We start from the raw sequence: 23,612 nt of genomic DNA, 5'->3' as shown, positions 1-23,612 counted from the left end.
CGTAGAGAGACGAGGCGGGCATGAGAAACTGACAGCCGTATCAAATACAAAAGTATAAAGTCTATTTATTGATTCTGTATTCTAGCATATCTATTGTTTATGCTGACAATGCTCGACTTATGATTTGTGCTTCTTATGCAGAAAGTTGCGACAATCATCCAATGTCAACATTCCGTTATACCGAAGCAACGTTTATACCTAACAATATGCGCAATTAAATCATATGACATATTATACCTATGTATGTGTACGCAGTTTATATAATGTGCGTGAAGAAGAATGTATGAAGTAATTTGTGAAGTGTATCATACAATAAAGCACAAAGTTCAGTTGTTACCTCGTAATTATCTTAAGTAATCTCTAACTTACAATTAGCGTTAATTCTTAACGTTTATGGCAGTACTTTTTGTATAACGGATGATCCCCGCAGGTATCTCTGATATAGTCCTAACGAGTCAGTAACGACTCCAGTCTCAAAATAATGTGTGTGTATATATAGTATACTACACCTAGATAGATATCTTACTTAAGGTTATTAAGTTTAACATGAGGAATATTTTACGAATTGTACTTTGCGGACGCGACCAGGCGAATAAAGCGTTGCGCGCTCTTTGTTCGTCTCTTCTTTCAGCTCTTTCCGTAGATTTATAGGCGCAAATCGGGTGCAAATTGGATCTTTCCAGGATTCGTCGCATGAGACGACAAACTCGAGGCGCCAACCTTAAAACGGGTTCTACACTACAAACAAGTGTTTCTTTCAACGCATTACCAAGCGCCAGCCGCGATGAACAAATATTTAAGTGGTATCTATAACGTTTTTCTCTTCAGCGCAGTTTCTCTTAAATACTCGCGTATTACACGTATATTTTCTAAATTAAGAAGACGGTAGCAAAACCGAAAAGAATTCAATGGGAAAGGAAAAAACACAAGGATCGAAAAGTACAAACCTACTCGAGCCTCCAAATTTCTTCACAAGCTACTCTAAACAGTAAACAATACTAACCAACATGTCTATCATGTCAAATGAAATTTCGGAGATAAAAATTGAGCGTTCTACGACGCGTAAAATTGCGAATCCCTGGTCAAGACCCGTTTCAACCTGGATACTTGATATTCGATAATAGAATCTACATTTCACTGATACTACTATTTGTATATTATGGTGTCCGTAATAATTTCTCTATGCTTCCGTGCCCTTGGAATGATAATAACTTTCTTATGAGGCTATTGTTCTATGCTATGAGAGTTAAGCTATAGTTACACGGTGAGGAAGGATTATTTGGATCAACGATAGTTACTTTGCCGCAACGAAGAAAATGTATCACTCGAGGCAGCTAAACGTTTGTTGCCGGAAAAAAATATTTTGTCGACCCAAGAAAAATTTCAATACCTCAAATAGAATATTTTTTTTGCCGCCCACAGAGATGCCGTTGTCGATCCAAACAATCTTTACCCCCGGTGTAAAGAACCCGTTCACATCTTGGCCAATTTCGGCGAAGGGAATGACCGAGCCTTTTACCGCGTATCATCAAGAACTCTCTGCCGTGAAGTATCGATGATTGAGCGCTTGTGCGGCAGTCAAACGACTACGCTGGTCGAACTTGAGAATTTTTTGTATCAAGTCCAAACCAGGATCGGGTAGATCCGGAATTACAGATCTGAGAGGAACAGGCTGTCGGTGCGGAAACGCTGTCCAACCCAAAGAGACGTCCTCCGGCCATTCTTGCTGCGACGGCGTGCCAATCACTCTGCGGATAAATGAAAACTGCCGTCATGTAGTTGGATTGTGAGGACCAAAAATTTCTTCACATTACTCTTACTCGCTTAAATTAGCGTTAAACGGAAGCGAAGCAGATCAATAAGTTTAGTATTATAAATCTTTCATAGCGTCGATTAATAAGGCATAGTCGGTCATTTTATGATTTGGAGTATTCGGAACGCTGTAAACTGTTTAGCGGTGGCCGCAGGTTTTCGGGACTAAATATTCGAGCTACATATCTTTCCTTCCACTTTTCTTCAAGCAAGATATGATTTATAGGCGATTAATTATCGTTACAATATCGTATAACACTAAGAAATGTTCTGACGTGCGGATGAACAAACACGAGTCGTAAAATTTACACCTGAGACATCAGAACAACCGTTCGCGATATACCTATGTATGTATACATATATCTATACCATTTATAATCCCGTGCTATTTCGACGCAACTTACTGAAATATTCTGTCTAGCTGATCGCCTTCGCTCGTTCCTGGAAAAAGTGGTTCAAGCCTGCTGAGTTCGGCCAGGATGCACCCAACTGACCAAATGTCCACCGGAGTCGCGTACGCGCATCCCAAAAGTACTTCCGGCGACCGATACCACAGCGTTACGACCTGAAATCACCATAAAACACACTCCAACTACTCCGGATTTCGTTGAATACGCGAACAGTAGAAAATTGTTACAAAAGTTGTCAACTATATGAAACGTACAGTGAATAAAAAGAAGGTCGAACGGACGTGTAAGGGATATCGGCACAATTGCGGTAATCTCCGCTATAGTTGTAAGTAATTACCACGGAAGTGAGCCGCATTTCGAAGTCATAAATCTTGGCCAGACCAAAGTCAGCTATTTTGATTCTCCCTTGACTCGTGACGAGCAAATTCTGAGGCTTGAGGTCACGATGAACGATCCTGTGACTATGAAGGAAGTCGACGCCGAGGAGTATTTCCCTGGACATTTGCTTGATCTTGTTACCCGGAATACCAGGCGGAGGGCAGGATGCCATGAACGAGGCGAGATCTCGTTCGACGTGTTCGAATACGAGCCACAACGTTAAGCCTCGGTTCACCGTTTCCGATCGCTCGTCCTCTGTCGGCAGGTCCAAATATCTGCCCTGACAGACATCCAAAAGTTTTACCTGAAACGAGTTGGAGCACATATACTGATACTGAATTGACATAGGCATAACGAGTAAAGAAGGATGATGATAATTAGGAACAGAAAAAGGAGCTAAGAGTTTAACGTGACAAAAAAAATGCTTACGATGTGCGGGTGCTCGAATTGGTCGAGCTGCTTGAGGGCGGCAATTTCCCGCAGCGTCGAGGTCGGTAGGCCATCGTCGGTGATCGGGACGCGGACCTTTTTCAGAGCGACAACCTGCCCGCTCGCGGGGTCCTTCGCCTTGTAGACGGTCCCGTAGGCCCCGTTCCCGATAAGGGACAATTCCTGGTAGTGGGTTAGCTCTCCCATCAGCGATGCCTGCACCGTGAAAGCTCCGGCGATGCCGGGCTCCAGCTGCCCGGCGCTCGTCTCCCCGCTGCCCGATTTAGGCAAGAGAGACAAGGGTGGCAGAGGAACGACGACCACGTCTTCCTCCGCCTCCGTTATGCCCGAAGGGCCGGGAACTGGGGACGGAGCCGAGGGCCGTTCGTCTGGCTGGCCTCCCGCCTGATCGGCTCCTCGAGGCTCGGTGTGCTCGCTGCCGACGCTCGAAGTGACCGGCGGCGGGGTTGTTGTTCCCGGTTCCCCGAGTGATTTGGGTTCCACCGAGGATTCACCGGACTCTCCGTAGTCCCCGGAGGTCGTCCTGGGCTTCTTGGCTGGCGGCGGTGATGAAGCCGGGTCTGATCCGAGCTCGGAGCTCGGCCGCCGGGACCTCTCTGCCATCACGACATCCCCTCGGTTCTACCTGCGTCGAGATAGATCGAGCGTTACCGTATTGCTGAGACAATGGGGGTTCGCAGGCCGAAACCGTAGTCACAACTTCATTCGGTATATGACTTTGAACGGGAGGTGGCACGTAGACTCTTCAACTCCATTATACACTGCGTGGATTTGAAAGGGCCAAGGGACGCGGAGCCGCGGCAGCAGACAATGCGGAGAGTAACCACGGTTAAAGCCTCGCTACGTGAAACATTAGCGTCTGCTACTGTCAGCCCAAACGAAGGACATACGAGTTTCTACAACATATCCATGGGCCCCGGCATACTACGAGAGGTTCCCTCCACGCGGTTCTATTAGTTGTCCCGTTATATGTATATAAGTATAGCTATTCCTATATATGCGCGCACGCTGACGAGGCTGCAATGTTATATTATTGTTATCCCACCGCTTCTTCTTACCTTGTTTCTATTTTCCTGTGCAATATCGTGAATTAGATATGTATAATACACGCGGTCTATCATGTACACGCCACTTATCGGATCAAAGGTACATTATATGTATAGGTAATAATGCAGTCCGCTCTCTCATTAGGGCCGCTTCTCCGCTTCTCCGCTTTCGTACCAGGCTTCGAAGCAGAGATCTCCAGAGTTCAATAGGTTCGCGCAGAAAATGCAATGGTTCTCTCATTTCTATTACCACATGAACAAACTTATTCCCATTTGAGCACACAATCTTTCATGTAAAACAATTACATGAATAATTGTGTATAAAAAAAAAAAAAAAAAAAAAAAAACTGATGTGTTAATACAATATTGACACACGAGTATTTTTCCAGGCTAAAATAAAATGAAATTGCAGTCTAACCGACGTAAACAATGTATACGCGCGTGGATGAGAAGCTCGTCCTAATATGAGAGAGTAGCGATGTTTACTTGACGCGACGCTCGCGCGAAGATACGTCGTGGGGGTCTTCCGATTCCCAGAAAATCGCTTCCCCACTTGTACCTATACTGTTGCGGCCCTATTGAGAGAGAGTGCACCCTATAGTGGTTCGGAAGACTAGGTTTCTCCGGCCCTGTGACATCTGCATTGCCGCCATAACACCTGCCGGTAATTTAACTACCATGAGTTTTCATACACCCGAATACCCGTACTTCTTTACACTTTCAGAGCCATTGAAAACTCGCGCTGTACATGGCCCTACCAGGAAGTAACAGAATAAGTACAAACGTTTTTGAGATAATCCGCGTAATAGCTTCAGAGGTATATGTATATGTACAGTGTAAATTCATATTCATAACTTCTCACGCACGTGTGCCTGGTTTATCGAAACGAGAAACGTGATGAACAGAAAAATAAAATAAGTAGCATGTGTTAGGTTTGTGCATTACATTATATGGATAGAAAAACGGAACGCAGTAATTGCACTGTTTCGTATACTCAAGTTCCTAATGAACCTGTTCAGAAAATTATATTTCACATATGACCTGAGAATAATTCAACGGAAAACAAACTGCAACGTACAGGAAGAATGATTTGGTGTCAGTTGTTGAGTCAGAATCGCAAAAGCAAAAACGGCAGTGAGCGAACGGGTGCATGTATGTACAAGTAGTATCTATTTATTATATATCGAGTGTTGTATATATAATAATATATATATATATATTAATCAGGCACGCATGCTTGCCTGTGGGATCAGATGCGGGAGATGTGCGCGCGCGAGAAAGAACGAGAGAGAGAGAGAGAGAGAGAGAGAGAGAGAGAGAGAGAGAGAGAGAGAGAGAGAGAGAGAGAGAGAGAGAGAGAGAGAGAGAGAGAGAAAGAGAGAGAGTGCCATGCAAGGATATCGAAAGACAAACAATGGGTTATATTAACGTTCAGTTCAATTGAATACTAGGATTAGAATAGATGGTACGAGCAAAAAGGAGGGAAAAATATAGACGAAAGGGGATAATCGCAATTCTCATTGTTGGTTTGGAAGATTGTAAAGGATATTCGTATAGAACGATGTGTACAGATGCAGGATATGTTTGTGTGTGTCGGGTGAGGTGCCAACTAGACGACGGTTTAATGAAAATAGTGGTAGAGATACGCGAATGAAGAGCGCCACGTACTATATGCACGCACGCACGAACACACACACACACACACGCACACACACGCGCGCACGCACGCACGCACGCACGCATGCATATATGCACAGGTAATACGTGTCGAAGCGGCCAGCTCGCCTCAGGAAAGTGGCGATCCCGCTGCAGCGGTTAGTGCAGAACAAAAAGACAACCCATACTCGAGCGATTTGAGGGGCCCGCTTCAAGGAATAATATTTCCTCTGTAATTATACATAGCCTTTGCATGCTCGTGATAGCGCAGTTACAGCGGCAGTCATACCGCAAATGGATCGTAATGAAAGTGCGTTCCAAGAAATAACTTGAATGAATCTTACGTATTTCTCGTTACTGATCTATATATGCAACCGCGTATGCGTTTTCTTCTTTTTATTTTTCCTTCTTGGCTATACCCCGATAGGGTAAGTGCCAATACATTGTGTAGCGTCCATAAAATCATGAAGCAGCAATTGCGACCATAGCAAAACATTGCATGATTTTACCACTGTGCGACGCAGCTGCGGTTGAGAACCTCATTGACTAACAACAGCCGGCATTAATGTATACAGGCAACACGTACATGTAGGTATGTACAATACGCGACGGTGGGTAGTATAGGTAGTTTGCCTATTCGGTTGAGGCATTGACCAACCGTCTGCGGGATGACCGTTAAAGTGTTACAGTTGTAAAATTACGAGGATTCGAGGATTATAGGTATTTGTGATTTTTAATGCTAACAATAAGCTAAGGATACCAGCCGCGTCACTCTTAACTGCGGGTCACCATTCGGCCATATATTATACAATTGTTTTGGTTACAAATTTAATTCTCACCTTCGCTCCTTGTAACTTGTCCTGCGCCTTATAAACAGAATACAGGCCTACCAAGCTATACCTGCGTGTGTGTGTGTGTGTGTGTGTGTGTGTGTGTGTGTGTGTGTGTGTGTGTGTGTGTGTGTGTGTGTGTGTGTGTGTGTGTGTGTGTGTGTGTGTGTGTGTGTGTGTGTGACGAAGAACCCATACCATCATCTTTGACGACTTTTACTGCATACACGTTGCAAAGGTAAATGGTAAAGAAATCAGAATGTAAAAGACGCAAAGAAAAAGTAAACAAAGTTCAAGTGAGGAGAAAGGAAATGGGACCGAACGCCAGAAAATCTTAATCGGGAGGAAATAATAAACTAAACGTTCTTATCACGAGCATTCAGTTTTTTTTCTCATCCCCGTTCGTGGCAAGTTGTACGAGCGGAGGAAAAAAGACCTGTACGCAGTGTACGCATACCACGCACAACTGTACTATTCGTTACTCAGTCTATCATTCGCTTTCAATTTAATTACTATTGCATATGAAGAGCAGGCTTGCTCCTCGACGTACTGATAGCGGGATTGAAAATAGGGGCGTGTCGTAGCAATATGGCGTAAGAAGAACGGGATAGCAGCTGATCGCTTTTGTCCATTTGGAAAAATATGAAGACAGAGAAAACTGCGCGAAAGTAACAACGAAGACGTAACGGCTGTACGGAGTTTTTTTGCTTGTTTTATTGTTAAAATTCATATAATTTAAGAAAAACAATCAGCTGATCTGATACATCCCTCTTCTTAGTTTGAACTTTCAACACCAGTGGGCTGGTGGTAATTTTTTTATTCGGTCCCGATATTTCCACTCTTTTTCGACATGTTGTTGCAACCCTGCACTTCTGGCGACAAGAAATCCTTACTTTGTTTATAAACTATTAAATTTTTACCGGCGAGGGAGATTTTACTCTGAAAAGTTCAACCTAAGCTTCCGTGTCTTGTCTTGGGGCTTGATGTCGGACCAGCCCAATCGAAGCAAGAAACTGGCAGCAAAAGAACGTGTAAAATACGCTTAGAATTAATGATTGAATCGAGACTTGGTCTTTACGTTGACACTTCGCACCGCACTGTCGCACATATTTATACAAACTCTGTATTACGCTCAATTAGGAACACGAGGAAGGTATGTTATACAACTAAAGTCTGCGTAGATCTAACCAGCACGGGTACGTACTTAATTGTAGATAACGAATTTTCCTGCAAGCCCGTAGCATTTTACAGTGGAATACAAAAAGATTTTTCTGTCAACGGCAAAACACAGACCAACTGGTTTATTCTACACAGTATTGGTTACCCAAACAGAGTAGATACAGTGTAGATATAGGTATTATTACATCATCGTGCGGTGCATTTCTTTCACCTGTAATTTGCATACTTTGGCAGTAACATTTTTCTTCATTACTCAACGTCCATTTTCGCGCTAGGGATATTTTCCTCGAGTTTTCATCGCCAAGTTTTCTTACAATAGAATGCTATGCGAATACTCTGAAAGCTAACGGCATGATTAAAGGCTCGCATGGTAGCGTCGCGGACCCCCTCGAATATCGGTAAACAGTAAAACCTATATTTCCAGAAGACTTTTGCAATTGCGCAGCGCTGATGTGGTGTTAGTTACATTCTAGCGAGAACCTTGATAGATTTATTCAGGTATAGGCATAGTGCATACGACCGTGTATTAATTAATACATGCACGCGCAAAGGTACACACGTGAGCATTTGTATTCGCAGTCGGAAGTGGGATAGGGCTGTTTCCAGGAATTGCGTATGTAATTCCACCTCCTCGACTATCAATTATCATACGTGGCTGTTCAGTCGGTTAAAAAATACATATACTAAACTAATCCACGTGTGATCGCGACTATAGTTATCACGTTCAAATCATCTAACAATAAGAGCGGAAGAACCTTGGCTATATGGTACAAGGATATGCAAGAGAAATTGGAATCCTTGCAGGTTTTTAAAATACGTATACGTATAGTGTGTATTAAACGTGGTAAATGTGGCCGAGAGAATTTGTCATTACCGTCGAGCTTGGTGCAGGCGGTCGATACAAACAGAACAGATACATTGTAGTTAACCAATTTTAACGGTACAACGATAATTGCGTGACGTACAGAAATTTTTTTTGTAACGTTTAACTCGATCGGTAACGCTTATGATTAACAATCTAGGCGATCTAGGCACGATGTATAATAATTGTTCATGCTAAACAGGAAACATGGAAGTTCCGTAGGTAAGATAAAAAAAAAATCCAAATGCCGAAATTCGTCCAGCATATCTGTAGTTAGCGTTATCTCTGGTCTTGCCACCTACCAGTTCTCAGAAGGAGCAGCTGTTTTTACCACTCCAGGTAAGAGGAAAAGTGTGGGAAAATATTTGAAGGAAACCGACGACCTGCGAAGGAGCGAGAAGGAAAATACAAGATCAGGAAAATGTTTAACAGGGTGCCATGGTCGATTACGACGTTGACGTACGTATTATATATCTCCAAATAGCAAAGCGCACATGTTTCGAACGCAAAAAAGGGCTTAACAGCCTCATTCTATACACAATTCTGAACAGAAATTTTTGCTGCATAACTGCAATGCATTTTCATTTGACGTAGAAATTAAAAAAAAAAAAAAAAAACGAATTCACCTTTGCGACTTCGTAGAATCCGTGCCATTTCTATATTTCTACGTCAAATGAAAATGCATCGCAGTGTTTCTTTGTTCAGAATTATGTATAGAATAGGGCTGTCAAGTACTTTTTGCGTTGGAAGTACGTAAGCTTCGATATTTGGCGATATATCCGTCAACGTTGAAATCGACCAGGGCACCCCTTTAACAGACTTCGATATGCGGTGCTTGGGTCAAACGCCGTTAGCGGGGAAATCCGTGCGGTGTGCGGGATATAACCGCGAAACGAACAATAATTGCACAACTATCGCAATTGTGATAATATTGCCGATTCCGAGAAAGTATACGTGAAGTATCAAAAATGAGAAATTGGTAGAATCACGTTCGTAACGACACGAAGTACCAAGCCGTAATGTTTACACGAAACTATTTAGTATCGGTGATCGAGAATTGAAGTGGATATGTGCGCACGTGCGTATGTACTCGTATAAGATACGGGATACAGAGCTGGGTAGACACATTACAGGTTTACACACGTACCGTGTATATGGTCACAATGTGTAGCTGCCAGGCGTTTAGCTTCGGAACGTAATGTGTACACGCATACATTATATATATATACTTCTTTTTCAAATAACGCTATTTACCCGAGACAAGTCCATCCGCAATTAAGTGCCCGCAGTTGCAGCCAAACCGTATTCATTCGACCCATTGCAATTACGCTGACTCGATGCGCGGACTTGACTCGAGGTAGTACGGAATCACCGTTTTGTTGCATTATCGCGCCCCGAACGGTAATAGCTGCGTTATTGAGTAATAATAAATAATACGATGCCGGGTGGAGAGGTGTCCTGGGCATGTGTACAACGTGTGTACATACATATGATACACGTTCAGGTTATCGTCGAACTCCTCCGGCAACGAATAAACTTTTTTATCGTTATCTCCCGAACGGATTATCAATTCGTAAACGATAACTAGTTAAACGGTCGAGGTTCGAGGGTTCGTTCGTTTCATTTGAGAAGGCAAATACGTAGGTATAGGTGGGTATGGGTATGGGTACACGGCGTGTCCGTTGCAGGCGGCGCCGGTGACGCGCCGACTAGTTCTCACGGGCGGCGTGGTTCGAAGGAACGCGGCGCGACCCAACCCGAGGCTTATAGGCGACGCGACGCGACGCAGCGCGGAGCCAGGACGGAAGAACCACCTCGAGAACGTCCTCGTTCGGGACGATGCGAGTAGCGTAACGGCTGTCTACGCGAGAACACTGCGATGCAATGACCGACACCGTTCGGGATGAACCGTTTGGGCCGGCTGCGCAAGACGGTCACCGGGTGGTCGGCCGGCCCCGCAGTTATGCCCCCGATCTCACGGGGGTCTTGTACGTACGTACATGTACATACCTACGCGTCCTCGTATTACGGAACAAGCGTACAGACCGTACGAATGAAGCGCGTTTCGTCTCCCCCGTCATCTGCTCCTTCTCCTCCTCCGCCTGCCTCTGTCGTCACCACGTGTCGACGCATTCACGGTATAGTAATAATATAACCAGTCTACTTACCTACGATAAGCCGGTGAATCCCCGCGAGCACGTGCGGCCGGAAACGAGAGGAGTACAAACGAAAGCCCGAGTGGCTGACTGCCCTAGCTAGACTGTCTCTTCGGTTCACAATCACCCACCACAGTATCACTCGAGTTTCGGTGTTGTCTCGCAGCAGTGGGATGCAGCCGGGGAGAGGTGAACCGCGGTAGATATCGCCGGGGAACAGGCGAGAGTTTCGTATCGCGGTTGAAAACTCCACGGGAGGACCGTACTTTCCGCACTGTGAATATATAACAGAGTTTTAAGGGAAATATTTTTAACGTCAGCTCCGAGCGAAGGTTTACCCGGTGACGAATCCCTTTCGTCCTCTCCTCTCTGCCACTGCCTCCTGAGGACACGGGGACGTACTGCGAGTAGCGGCGTAGCGTGGCTCACCCGACTTACCCGACAACAACCCGGGGTCTCGGACCGAAGCTAACAGAAGGCTGTAGGAAGGCGGAGGCTGAAAGCGAGCGGCAGGCCGAGTGTGCCTCAAACATGAATGGAATGCTTCTCGATGCACGCCAGTCCCAACTCCCAGGCAAGGAGGCGCTTTGCCCAGGAGTGCACTTTCTCGGGGCCCTTGAGGGTCCCTCTCGGGCGCTGTGCATGGAGGGGATCGGGAAACTACGCCGAGATATTTCTGTCGCCCAAGACTCAACCGACAACTAACAAGGTCACAGCCCTCTAAAAGACTTTGAACCGCTCGCTCATCAACCACATTGTGCCCTTACCTTCCCCCTCCTCTCTCTCTCTCTCTCTCTCTCTCTCCCGCTTCCGGTCGCCCGTTTCATCTTCCTCTTCCACCTTTCAGAAGGATACGTATGTACGCGGTGTATCCAAGTAGCCTTAATTTCGCTATTTCATTTCCTACTTCCCCCGGTTCTTGTCCCGGTTTTGCCCGACATGCTTGACTCTGAAGCGATCATCCGGGAATGCAAACAAGTCGCTCGTCCCCGCGAATCACATTTTCGCGGGATCTTCGTATTCCTTGAGGTCTGTGAGCTCCGCGCGGACTTCTTACATCAGTTGTGGGTTTCGATGACCCGGGTCATTGCTCGCTAAATTTTTAGATTCTACTTAGTCTGCACCAAGCAGCTGGGCATCGCCGCTTCAAGTTGGAAACTTCTGTTTGAATTTTAAAATGTAACCAAAAGCCACGGTTCAAGGGCGTAAATGATTGAGGTCAGCGCTATAGGGAAACGATGCTCTGTTCACCTGCGTATCGTCTTTTTTAAATACCTTCGCTTCGAACCCATATAAGCTAGAAGTAACATTTTTCGAACACGTTTTACTCGCGGTAAGAATTTTTGGAGTTACGATAGCTCGGAGGTTCTTGAATAGGCGTAGAGACAGACGTATACTCCGCGAGGTTAATTATGCCACAGGACGACCTGTTTTCACCATCCAGTTGGTTGATGACTTTAAACTGTCACCGACAAAATCAACCTCGTTGAGTGTAAACGCGTGCTCGCTCTGCACGGAGCGGCGATAGGGGAATTCTATTACTGCGATCTGTTATCGCGCGTCCGTGTAATATAACACAGTAGCATTTTCTGTGGGAACATTTCCTGCGACGATATGCTTCGGTATACATACTGTGCGATATATGTATATCGTATATGTATAACATACCTATGTACTGCGGGGAGCTTTCGGAGATTAAAATTTTTTCCTCTTATGACAAGTACAGAATGCGACTTGATTCCACACGATGCAACACAGTAACTGTTACAGAGAAGTTAGCCGAGCAGAAAAGACAAGTCGATGTATATCGGTTACATTGCGAGATCGAACTCGAAATGAAGTACAATTTTTCAAACTAGAAGGCAAAAGAAAAATTTTTGCGTCGCGTATCTTACACAACGACTAGCCCCGGTACGTACATACGAGTAAATTCTTTACATATGTCATGCGCGTTATACCTATCAGCATTGGCTCTAAGGGCGCTAGGTGTAGTAATTCATTATCTTACGTATACTTACGGCTAAATTTTAAAACCAGTATCTATTCGACCAAACCGTTCTCGTTCACATAAATGAACAATCATTTCGTCCCCTGTCTCTATCTCTTTCTCTCCCACTTTCCCCCTAGTTTATAATAGTTAAAATTTTCTGTATGCAACTTCTTTGTTACATTCTACGTGATTGGCTGATGTCCAATATTTATCTTTTTCTAAATCGATTTTATTCGAAGTAATCTAATCTAACAATAGGGTGATTCATTGACACCACTGGTGCTCTCTACTGTCTGGTAATAATCTAGCTTTTGGTTCTTTTTCTAATTGCTGTTTCGAACGGGTATGTTATTATGGTTTAATGTCGTATATATTATATACGAGTACCTGGTTTTTCTGATTCAGTGATCTGATATTTATCAATTGTTTATTGTAATATCGACTCGTGCCTTTCTTCGTTCAATTTAAGTATATTCTCTTTGATAATATATATACCTTATATGTAATTGCTAGAGGTGATCCAATCTCACGGCTGACAAAAATCTATATCCATCTATCTATGCCTTTTGGGTCTGCGATACAGTTTGAAACGTTTGAATTAAGACACGAAGTGATGCATGTAGACAGAATTAGGAAAAGAGCACATTTAGAGTGTTGATCGTGAAATGAGGTTGGACTGGGTCTCCGAATACTTCGAGTGCCGAAACCTGCCAAACTAGACTGAAGACAGGTTTTTGCTCGGGTTTTTGCTCTATTAGGTTTTTCTATTATTTGGTCAGAGAAATGCAAAATAGTGGAAAGCATGGACTGAATCGAAAATAGTTACACAAGAGATGGTATTAGACACGAGGCTGATGAAACAAAACCTTGCCGGTAAATTATCAGGTACCAATTATATCTTTTAACCGACACACGAATAATCAATTACGACAAGATCAGATCATTTCGGATCGAAAAAAGAAATTGATTGAATCGTGCCATTTTCAGACTCATCCATTGCCATATACTCAAATGTTCTCTATGTATATCCTATACCCCTGTACGAATCACTGCGATATTATGTACACTTGTCATACTGAGAAAATGAACTTGGCTCCCGTATCGACTGGAATTATCAAAATTCCGACCCATAATAGTCTACTAGTTTTACTGTCTTTGCGGTTAGTAAAAACTTGTTTTATGACACAGAAAAATAGCCATGTCTCTAGTTTCATAAGCGAAAGCGCCTGTCTGACCGCGATCGGTAAGAAGGCTTTGGGAGATATCGATTGGGAGAATGTGGCGGCGCCACCTCCTGAAGTGATTGTCATCGTCACAACATAGCTGTGCTAGCTGTCAATCGGCTGGCGTGTGTTCTGTAACGCATAAGATAGGAAGAAAAGAAAAGAGAGATACTATAATTACCCGGCATGCTCGGCTCACTCGAGGCAGTTGAGTAGCGAGTGCGGTGGTTGGCTCTTGGCTTGTCAGCGTTAACAAATAGCGATGAACGCGATTCGTCACAGTGCAAATTACGAGTGAATTGCTGCTGCTGCTGCTGCTGCTGCAAAAATAGAAGAATAAAAAAAAAACACCAACACAACATTGGACAAATTAATGGTGTGTGGAATATTCACTTGGAATAATGTAAAGATTCGGTACAATTAGGCAATCGGGCATATTAGTCAGTTAACCAGATGCGAATCAGCTAAACGTGATCGAAGGCTCGTTCTCACATGGTAAGATCGTCCTACCGAACAATGGCAAATCTTTTGCGTAGCGTGGATATCACACTTCGAACTCCCTCTGCGTACGGATGTAGGTACATACATAAAATACGTGCATGCATACGCATAAACCCACACATATACGCGGATTGCATACACATGTATGCACGCATGCATGCGTGAATCTGACGTTTCGTTTTCTAAAGCTAAAGGGATCGGCGCGGAGACAGTCAGCTGATAACATATTGGTATTTATAATTATTGACGAATAGCTCGTCGCGGGCGCGTTCAAAATATTACGATCTGTCAACGATAACCTAAATCCTCGGGCCGCTCTGCGTTCCATTAACAAATGTGTCCTTGCGCGAGTCGGCGGGCTTAAGACGACGTTCGCGTGCCGCGACCTGTCCTTTGCCGTCTACGTCGACTTTGTTTATCAGGTGGCGTACCGTTGTTCTTTCACTCTCGTGCTTTGTTACAAGATTTTAGCAGTATTTATCCGTTTATATGTACGACTCTTCTTAACTGCGCATCAGAAACAGGTATATTCATCGCAGAATGCCCCCCCCCCCCCCCCCCCCCCCCACTTACCCCCTCCAACCAAACAACAATATATTTGGACAATACCTCAATCTGATGATAGCGTTTGCACTACGGAGTTCACGTCTTAACATCTTTGAAGATACCTTGAACCCAATCCTTTTCAACGAAAAATAAGAAAAAAAGATAGTAATTGTACTTTTTTAAGAACTATTTGTTTTTCGTTAGCTTTGTTTCATCGTCGAATCGCTCGATTAAATGGATTATCTTTCTGTTGGCTGGTATTTTAGCAAATATGTACTGAAAAACCGACCGAAGTATTTCATGACATGACTATTTGCACGCCTCAGTGACTTTGCTGAAGTCTACAACAGACATATTAAACACACCAAATGTTAAGCGTTCAGGATTTTCGATTGTGTTTCCAATAACTTTAGTCTTTATCATACAATTGCTAGAGTTATTGTAAATTATTATCCATAACGAAAACGCTCACACGCGAAATGTACTACGCTGGCGGTAGCTGTTGCTCAGTAAAGAATGCAGATGCGTGTGAATAGACATGCCCTTAATTACAATGCAGGACTACTATTTGACTATGGAAGGGAATGAGTCCGAATTACAATCAAGAGTCGGAGTGTATAAATATGGTATGTTAGGCAGGGGACCAAGTTTCTTTACTTCCACTAGCTGCATTTTTTCCATTTCCAAACAATTAATATTTCAAACAACTAATATTCAACTTGTATGATCGACAGTAATCATGTGCAGACCTTTATGAAACACGTGTATGACATACGAAATTGAAATAAATGTCTATTTTATAATCATAATTTAGTACCGCATTATTTTTCAAGGCTCACATTCGGTGTGTTTCTTCGTGGTGAAAATGACACCCGAATTTTCCTGGACACGTACTCATTAGAGAACCGCAGTGATGATTAATGTCTGTGATATGCTCATGGAGTAAAATAGGTGAATATCTTGAATTAGATGAAACTGTTTGCGCACTGAACTTTTGCCAGAATGCCTCGCTGTTGCCTTAGCCACAGAGTTCAATTATGGCTTGCCATATTAACGATATGCGTCGCATATGCTGGTGCCGATATCCTAGTGTTTTCAACGACAGCTAAGCATCAGATAACTGAATTTCGTGATGCTCCGGCAAGATTTGGTGGCCTCATACCAGTAGAAGGAATAAAGGTAATAGCGCAGTATGTAATATTGAGAATATACAAATATTCGATTTTCCTATATCACTCCTTCACTCACAATATTTTCAAACTTGCTTTATCTTATCAAACATAGCATAGAGAGAAAGATATTCGCAGTAAAAAGAAAAAGTAAAAACAAGAAAACAATAATTTCTGATATGTCAGGGTTCAAAGTTTTCTCTGTATTTGCAGTTTGAGACACGATGAGTATTTTCCATAAAGGATTAAGAATCTGTGACAACTTTTCACCTTTAAAGTGCCATTTCGTTTTGAAATCGCACTTGCTGTCGCTATTCTTTGCATGACGTATAGTTGATGTTGTTTTGAATGTTGACTGTCGGTATATGCACCGATAATATTGGAAAAGTGAAGAGAAATATAAGTTTCTAAAACCATTAACTGTGGTAAATGATGTATTCGAAAGTGGTTACATTGTATTCAAAACTCTTAATCAAAATTCAATCAACTCGGATTTAACCAACACTTTGTTATCGTTCAGCAATAAATATTATTCACTCTTTTTTCAAATCTCATTTTTGTTTCTGCATTATTTTCAATGTGTTTGGATCAGTATGTTGACGTGGAATTTGCAAGTGTGATACCAAAAGTTATGACTATGCATATACTGTAGGTCATTAATTGCAAACATTTTTTTCTTCATCATCAGGGAATGGTTGTGTATGCAGACCCGCCAACAGCCTGCAATCCAATTGCCGAGCCACCAAATATTCCAAATTATGTTGGAAAGTGGATTGTATTGATAGCCCGTTTAAATTGTACCTTTGAAGAAAAAATCCGTATGGCACAAGCTGCTAATTATGATGCAGCGATCATACACAACATAGGTAGCAACGAAATTGGTAAGTATATTCAACTATTAACTCTGATCATAGGGTACAACGTGGTACCGGTGCTGTGCAATGTTTCATTTATTTCTGAATCTTGACACCAAAGCTAACCTTGAGTTTGATGTGAGTGAGATTGTTTGATATTTCAGAACAGATGTCAGCGGAAAATCCAAGCGGCATTGGGATTCCCTCTGTATTTGTCGGCGAGGATACCGGCGTTTATCTTCGAAGCGAATATCTGTACGATCAGTACTTCATCCTGATTAATGATGATTTACCTTTTAACATCAACACCCGCCTTTTGCTACCCTTTGCCATTGTCGTCGGAATATGTTTTCTAGTCATGGTCATATTTATGGTAAGACATTTTTACTACAACTCTTTCAATTACTGTACGTACTTTCGATAGCTGATCACAGTCGGATTGAATAAGCGCTGTAAATAATAGATTAGAAATGAATTAGATTTCATTGATAGTACCATTGGGTTATCGATCAGAAGCAATAAATAGTCAATATGTCGCTTGAGTGGCTGAAGCTGTTGCAAAACTTTTGCCAATGATTGTGCAGGTAATTAAATGCATCAAGGACAGAAGACGGCAACGCAGGCACAGGCTACCTAATTCAAGCTTGAAGAAAATTCCCACCCACAAGTATACTAAGGGAGATCCGTACGAGACGTGTGCAATTTGTTTGGAAGATTATGCCGAAGGTGAAAAACTGAGGGTCTTACCATGCGCCCACGGTGAGATGGATATGAAAAGTCAAAACTAATTTCTATGACTAGCATCGTGTACCAAGCTTATCACTGCTACGCTGACCTCTATGTTTCTCGTTCCCTTGGACAGCTTATCACACGAAATGCATAGATCCGTGGCTGACGAAAAATAGACGCGTCTGTCCAGTTTGCAAGCGTAAGGTATTTGCGACGGATGAACGCGTCACCGACAGTGAAAGTGACACGGACGTCGATGATTCTACACCACTGATCCGCGATGGGCATCAAGGTATTAGTCAACCTACATGCTGATTAGTTTCAATCTACAAGCAGGAATGTTGTAATTAGCAAAATTAGCAATGCAATGAGTAATTCACAGTTTTGGAAAGAAATCATCGTAAATCTTATACATAGGTACGCAAGGCGGCACCTTTACGCCACAACGGGATAATCCTTTTACAAGAGCCTCCCGAAATCTGAACAGGAGTGGGTCGAATAGTTCGAACAGCAGTTTGAACTCTGAGAGGCAGTTGGTCAGTGCTGACGACGAAGAGAACGGTAACAATGGTGAATCTTCCAGAAGTAAACTGTTTGTGGTCTCGGACAGCCATAGTATAAATGGTAACACTCGAATTCAGTAGTATTATTAAATTAGCGGCGATTATTATGATTAAAAAAAAAATTTTTTTTTTTTTTTTGAAACGTACTCTTATTTTGAACTCGCTTCACAGGCGAACCACCGGAGCTCGAACGATCGGCAAGCAGTACGAAGCCACACACAGTAAATTTAGACACTCAAGATGTCCATCCCGTCATACAAATTGTGCCTGTGAGAAATCCCAGAATTTTAGTTAACCCAGTCGCACCGAATTCGGGCCATCCGATAATGGTACCGACAAATCCATTGCCCATACCGACAATTCTTTCGGAGGAGCATGAGAGGAATGATTACCATGCGTAGTTATTAATTATTGTTTCGAGTAAAGGTAAGGCAAAAAAAAAAAGAAAAGAATAGAAAAAGAGGTAAGCAAATAAAATATAACTATATAATGAATAAATAAACTGGAGTTCCTTGGAATATTTCGATTTTGGTCATTTTGTATAAAGTTTTTCTTCAAAATCTTCCGGTTTCAACATAACATATTGATGTGAAACCTTGGCTGCGAACAATCACTTGGGGTTTTCTGGTACTTTTTAAGTCAGTGGAAAATAGAAGGAATATTAAAATTTGGTAGGTATTTTCTAATAGGGTTCAAGAACGTTGACGATTCTTTGCAGGGCAGAGCTGTCCTGTCTTTCTAGAGATGTAAACACAAATGCTCAGTTTAAAGTCTGGGGAATCTCATAGTTCTCAATAATTTTTCATCAACTATGTCTTGCCTGATTTTTGGCAGTCCAAACGTTCACGCCAAATAGTTTTTCTCGTCTACGTATCTTAGTCATTGCAACATTTTTCGCTGATCCAAAAATGGATTTTGAACGTTTCAATTAATCAGTTCTTACCTGTGGATTAATATATAATTAGTCTGTGTATTTTCCGATCGATAGTTTCGTCTATTTGAAACGAAATAAATGGAATAGAATGCAAAAGACATGCTATTGAGTACTCTAGCCGTTCCATTAATTTTTAATATCTTTCTAACACAGAGCCTAGGATATTTTGTATGAAAATTTTCTAACCCGGGAACTGTATCGTTTATGTTGAAAGTTATTTGTGAAAATTAACTTTAAAGTGACCCAGCATCATTGTCTCAGAACTTAGGGTACCGTGAAATACTAAAGAACAATCTGCGAAGACCAAGGATAAGACATATGAGTTTTGCTTCCAACGCAAGACATAGAATCGCAAAATAAAAGTACAAGCACAATGCGAATAACGTCAAGCTCGCAAAAGTTGTCTCGGTTGAATGAACTTGCGGTGCAGCTAGGGCCTGTTAGTAAGAAATCATGCGTAATCAGTAGTTACGAAACAATGAACATTGATTAATATATTTCACGAAGCGAACGAGGGCGCAGTGGGGCGCACAGAGGATTGACGAAGGTTACTTCCGATGGTTGTCTTTTTTTTTTCATGCATCATCTGCTTATCGTTAGTTTCTCTTCAAACGAACCTTGGCGTATAATGAAGGAGTACTTTGAAAGTGTGCATCAAACGTGCGCAGTCTTACTTGGCATGGAATGGTTCGGCTTTATTTTATTTTAATTGTGTGTTATTGGTTGTATTGCATCAGTGCAACAGTCATTGGGTTTATATCGATCGCTAGTTTGGAAAATTAAAATGTAAGAGGTAGGGTGAAAAAGGCTGTAAATAGCCAGTACAGTTTGTGAGCCTTTGAGACGATTATTTTGTGTAATTTAAAAGTTAATTTTAACTCAATTATCAAGTTATCATTAAAACGCAATTGCACTCTTATTGATGTTGTTACTGTTTTTCAATTAATTTATATTAATATTATTATTATTGTCATTATTATTATCAATTTTATTAGTAATAATATCACGCTTACCACTATTGCTACCACTGCTACTATTACTAGTATGAGAACTTTCTCTACAGGTCAACATGATTTGCTGAAATATATACCTGTATTAAGGGTGGTTTTGATATGGTAATTCTTGAATTTTGTCGCTCGCATTGGCTGAGATACTTCAAAAAAGATTTTCAAAAATACAACCGAAATCCCAGGCTTCATTCTCAATTCTAAATTCTGCCTTAAAACCTTCGAATTTCCCTACCTGAGCAACAGGATTTTTGGCACTTGGCGACTAATTTCAGTTTATCGTCAATGTGTTGTATCAAAAAATGTAAAACTTGATGAAATTTTCATTACTCAGCGTAGATGTTCAATTCGAATTTTGTAGATTTCAGGGCCATGAAAATTGACCGCAGAATGCTGAAAATCCTGTATTATTCAAATGGGTAAATTCGAAAGGCTCGAGGCATTAGTTCCGATTAGAATTGAAACATACGCCTAGGGGTTCAGTCACATCAAAAAAAAAAAAAATTCATTGGAGATATTTCTATTCATAGGGGCAACAAAAATTGATAATTACTTTATTCACGACCACTCCAATATGTATATTAACCCTTCTACCAAAGATGCACTAGGTTAATAATTTTCAATATGTTCATATCAGTTTATAATTACGTAATCGCGGTATTACATATAATACTGAACGTTTCATTAAAACGCTGTTCGTCGTTATGGAGTAGTAGCACTTGCTTGTCACGGCCACTGTCGGTCACGTTGCACCACGCGAAATTTCCCCCGATTTGTTTCATGTTATTGTTGGTGTTGTAAGAAAAGTAACGGTCGCTTAAATAAACATCAGTCTCGCATTGCGGTGCGGAGTGTCGGTGGTCGGGTAGGGACAACATTTAGATTTGTCGTATGCGTTATATAGTGAGATTATTATAGGTATACTGGCATGAATGTTAGTTGAGAAAAGCATATTCCGCAATTACCTACTAGAAAACCGGGTAAACGCGATGATGAACATCGTATGGGATATAAACATTTATCAACGTATTGCCGGTTCGAATGATCGATGTCGTCTTCGTACAGAGCGACTGGAGGGTATAATACTAACAGTAGTCTAAATTGTAGGTGGATACTAGGGGGCTGTTCGGTATTTCGATGATTTGTCTGAAAAATATCATGGTATCAGCATTGAAACTCTGACAAACATCCGAATCACGGGTGTATCACACCGAAAATCACACCGAAATATCTAACAAGACGATAATATTTCCGTTCGTAAAATTGATTGAACTCTACGTGGATATCCTTGTTGGCATATGCCCAGATTATTACCCTCATTTTGATATTTCGATTTTCATTAGTTGTATCAGAATTGGGATTTTTTTGCCCTGTATCCGTTTTTCACTGTAACAACGGTAAATGCGGTACGCCGAATGATACAATTAGAAACTTCTTGCTCAAACTCGTCATCAAATTTTCGGCAGGTAACTGAGAGCTATGTAGTATATGCGTGCATATGTGTGTGAAGGCGGCGTAACTGCACCGGGATCCAGGGTTCCGGCTCCTGGAAAGACTCGGTGGTCCCAACGTGCTGAAAACCAGGGCGGAATCGAAAGGAGAGCGCAACGTCACTTGCGTTTACCAGCCAAGTGGCTGCACGTGATGATACAATGCTGCTCCAGCCCGACCCAACTCCAACCCTCCCTTTAAACTAAACTCTAATACTCCGGCTGCAACACTCACCACGTCTCGCTCTAGTTTACCCCGTGACTTCGCAAGACGTTGACTTATATTGCCTGTCGGCGAAAAATTGCCGAGCAGCGTCACGTCCATGGGCGTCGTTATAACAATCTGTATCACTACATGAGCGTTATTTATTGTTTTCGAATATCCATATAAGTATACAGTTCGTTGCAAGTGCGGTATAAAGGATAAAAATATATCATTACCGTTTTCATATGACGCAGTTTACGTAGTCGCTTCAAGCCCCCAACTATGTTCTACCGATCTGTTTTCAATCACCATCGAAGGCAGGCATCGTTCTCTTATTGCAAAGAACTTCGGATTTACAAATATATCAGTTATCCAAAACCTTCTTTTACTCGCAGGACGATATAATTTGTCGTCCTTCTAATCTCAGACAAACCGACATACTTAGTTTTAGTCCTACTAATTGTAAGATATAGACCCGTGCCTATTCCCGAATTCTACGCTTGAACAGCCACTTTTGATTCTTGTAGAGAAAACGAGATGAATGCCAACCGATTCAAGGCAACCGATGTCGTCTGCATTTCATCTGCAAAGCAGACTACACGGGCGGACTTGAATCTGTCAGAATCCACTTCGCTTTGTATACCTCTGGGTGGTTTGCTAATAATTGCTAACGTACTGTATACATTTGTATAATTAGGGTGATCGAACTATGAGTACCGCGGATATACAGAAAAGTTATCGATGAGAAATTAAATTGCCAAAATTCGAAAAATCTGTAACTTGAAATGAATAATTATACCTAATATGAAAAATAGTAGAACAATCACATTTCTACAACGCGATTGCAATTTTACTAAATAGCAATAAGACCGTCATCAATAAAACACGGTGAGGTATTCTTTCCGTCTAACAAACCAAACCCAGTGCTTTCAGTCAGGGATCCAATCGTGAACTTGTGTATTGTATACACACATTACACATCTTCCGCTATATGCGTAGGTCACACAGCGTCGCAAGTGCTTGAAGAATATAGCGACTTCTCCCGAGGTGTATAAGCTGTGGACTATTAATACTTGTAGGGTGAAACCGCGTCAGACAAGGGATGTGTACCCGAATTCATAAAACTTATTGTTAGTTACCCAAAGCTCTAGAGTGAGAAAATTCGTGAATCCTGGTCATGTCCGACGGAGAATTCTCCCCGTAAGGTCACCTCTGATTGCGCGGTTTTTTTTCTGGTACCCGTCGAAATTCCAAGCAAGTGTCGATGCACGATCGCTCGACACCAATGTCATGAGCGTCGGCAGTGGTCGGTAGGCATCGGACGTCGTCCCGCCCAGACGGGCTACACGGCGGTGTCGGGGGGTGTCGGGGGTATCAGCGTCGTCGTCGACGCCGCGTGACTCGACTGCCACCGCAGTCGGTCGGGAATAATCGATTGGAGAAAATTTCCCTCGGGTGGCGCGTTGACTGCGCGCGCGTCACCCAGCGATCTTCCTTGCGGTTCGCGCCTAGGGCGTGCGAGGGGCGACGTTGGGTGGCAGAGAAGGGGGCTTCCGCGAGACGACGCCACCGTCGTCATCCCTTGTCCAGCGGACGGGTTTGAAATGGTTCACCTTTCGCGA

The 23,612-nt window shown here is 42.4% G+C and overlaps 2 protein-coding genes across 11 annotated transcripts; one reads left to right on the top strand and one right to left on the bottom strand.

Moving 5' to 3' along the window:
• Positions 1-33: 33 nt before the first annotated feature.
• LOC124300164 (cyclin-dependent kinase 4-like) lies at positions 34-14,297 on the bottom strand. 3 transcript variants are annotated; one of them, XM_046753881.1, is made up of 5 exons: positions 14,174-14,297; positions 3,030-3,675; positions 2,560-2,904; positions 2,217-2,377; positions 34-1,748 (listed from the first exon to the last, which is right to left on the bottom strand). In XM_046753881.1, the coding sequence occupies exons 2-5, from the start codon at positions 3,651-3,653 to the stop codon at positions 1,529-1,531; spliced, it is 1,350 nt and encodes a 449-aa protein (XP_046609837.1). In that variant the 5' UTR covers positions 3,654-3,675; positions 14,174-14,297; the 3' UTR covers positions 34-1,528. The 3 variants fall into 3 exon arrangements, with proteins under 3 accessions (XP_046609837.1, XP_046609836.1, XP_046609838.1); XM_046753880.1 differs by lacking the exon at positions 14,174-14,297 and adding an exon at positions 10,792-10,890; XM_046753882.1 differs by lacking the exon at positions 14,174-14,297 and adding an exon at positions 9,878-9,984.
• LOC124300163 (E3 ubiquitin-protein ligase RNF13-like) lies at positions 14,228-22,889 on the top strand. Of its 8 annotated transcripts, XM_046753877.1 has the most exons (9): positions 14,228-14,487; positions 15,873-16,218; positions 16,897-17,089; positions 17,227-17,435; positions 17,638-17,821; positions 17,925-18,083; positions 18,209-18,415; positions 18,526-18,780; positions 22,518-22,889. In XM_046753877.1, the coding sequence occupies exons 2-8, from the start codon at positions 16,042-16,044 to the stop codon at positions 18,753-18,755; spliced, it is 1,359 nt and encodes a 452-aa protein (XP_046609833.1). In that variant the 5' UTR covers positions 14,228-14,487; positions 15,873-16,041; the 3' UTR covers positions 18,756-18,780; positions 22,518-22,889. The 8 variants fall into 8 exon arrangements, with proteins under 8 accessions (XP_046609833.1, XP_046609834.1, XP_046609827.1 ...); XM_046753878.1 differs by lacking the exon at positions 22,518-22,889 and having other exon boundaries at positions 17,647-17,821; positions 18,526-18,872; XM_046753871.1 differs by lacking the exon at positions 22,518-22,889 and having other exon boundaries at positions 18,526-18,872.
• Positions 22,890-23,612: the final 723 nt, after the last annotated feature.

Source organism: Neodiprion virginianus, chromosome 3 (assembly GCF_021901495.1).
Source record: "Neodiprion virginianus isolate iyNeoVirg1 chromosome 3, iyNeoVirg1.1, whole genome shotgun sequence".
NCBI lineage: Eukaryota > Metazoa > Arthropoda > Insecta > Hymenoptera > Diprionidae > Neodiprion > Neodiprion virginianus.
This window is presented reverse-complemented; position numbering and strand designations above follow the sequence as displayed.

What these genes read in the sequence shown, in the direction of transcription:
- LOC124300164 (XM_046753881.1), bottom strand. Translation starts at nt 3,653, where the DNA reads ATGGCAGAGAGGTCCCGGCGGCCGAGCTCCGAGCTCGGATCAGACCCG. An exon ending in AAATGCGGCTCACTTCCGTG is followed by an intron (nt 2,378 to 2,559) that starts GTAATTACTTAC and finishes TGGTGATTTCAG; the next exon opens with GTCGTAACGCTGTGGTATCG. An exon ending in CAGCTAGACAGAATATTTCA is followed by an intron (nt 1,749 to 2,216) that starts GTAAGTTGCGTC and finishes ATTTATCCGCAG; the next exon opens with AGTGATTGGCACGCCGTCGC.
- LOC124300163 (XM_046753877.1), top strand. Translation starts at nt 16,042, where the DNA reads ATGCCTCGCTGTTGCCTTAGCCACAGAGTTCAATTATGGCTTGCCATA. An exon ending in TAGTCATGGTCATATTTATG is followed by an intron (nt 17,436 to 17,637) that starts GTAAGACATTTT and finishes CTTTTGCCAATG; the next exon opens with ATTGTGCAGGTAATTAAATG. An exon ending in GGACAGCCATAGTATAAATG is followed by an intron (nt 18,416 to 18,525) that starts GTAACACTCGAA and finishes CTCGCTTCACAG; the next exon opens with GCGAACCACCGGAGCTCGAA.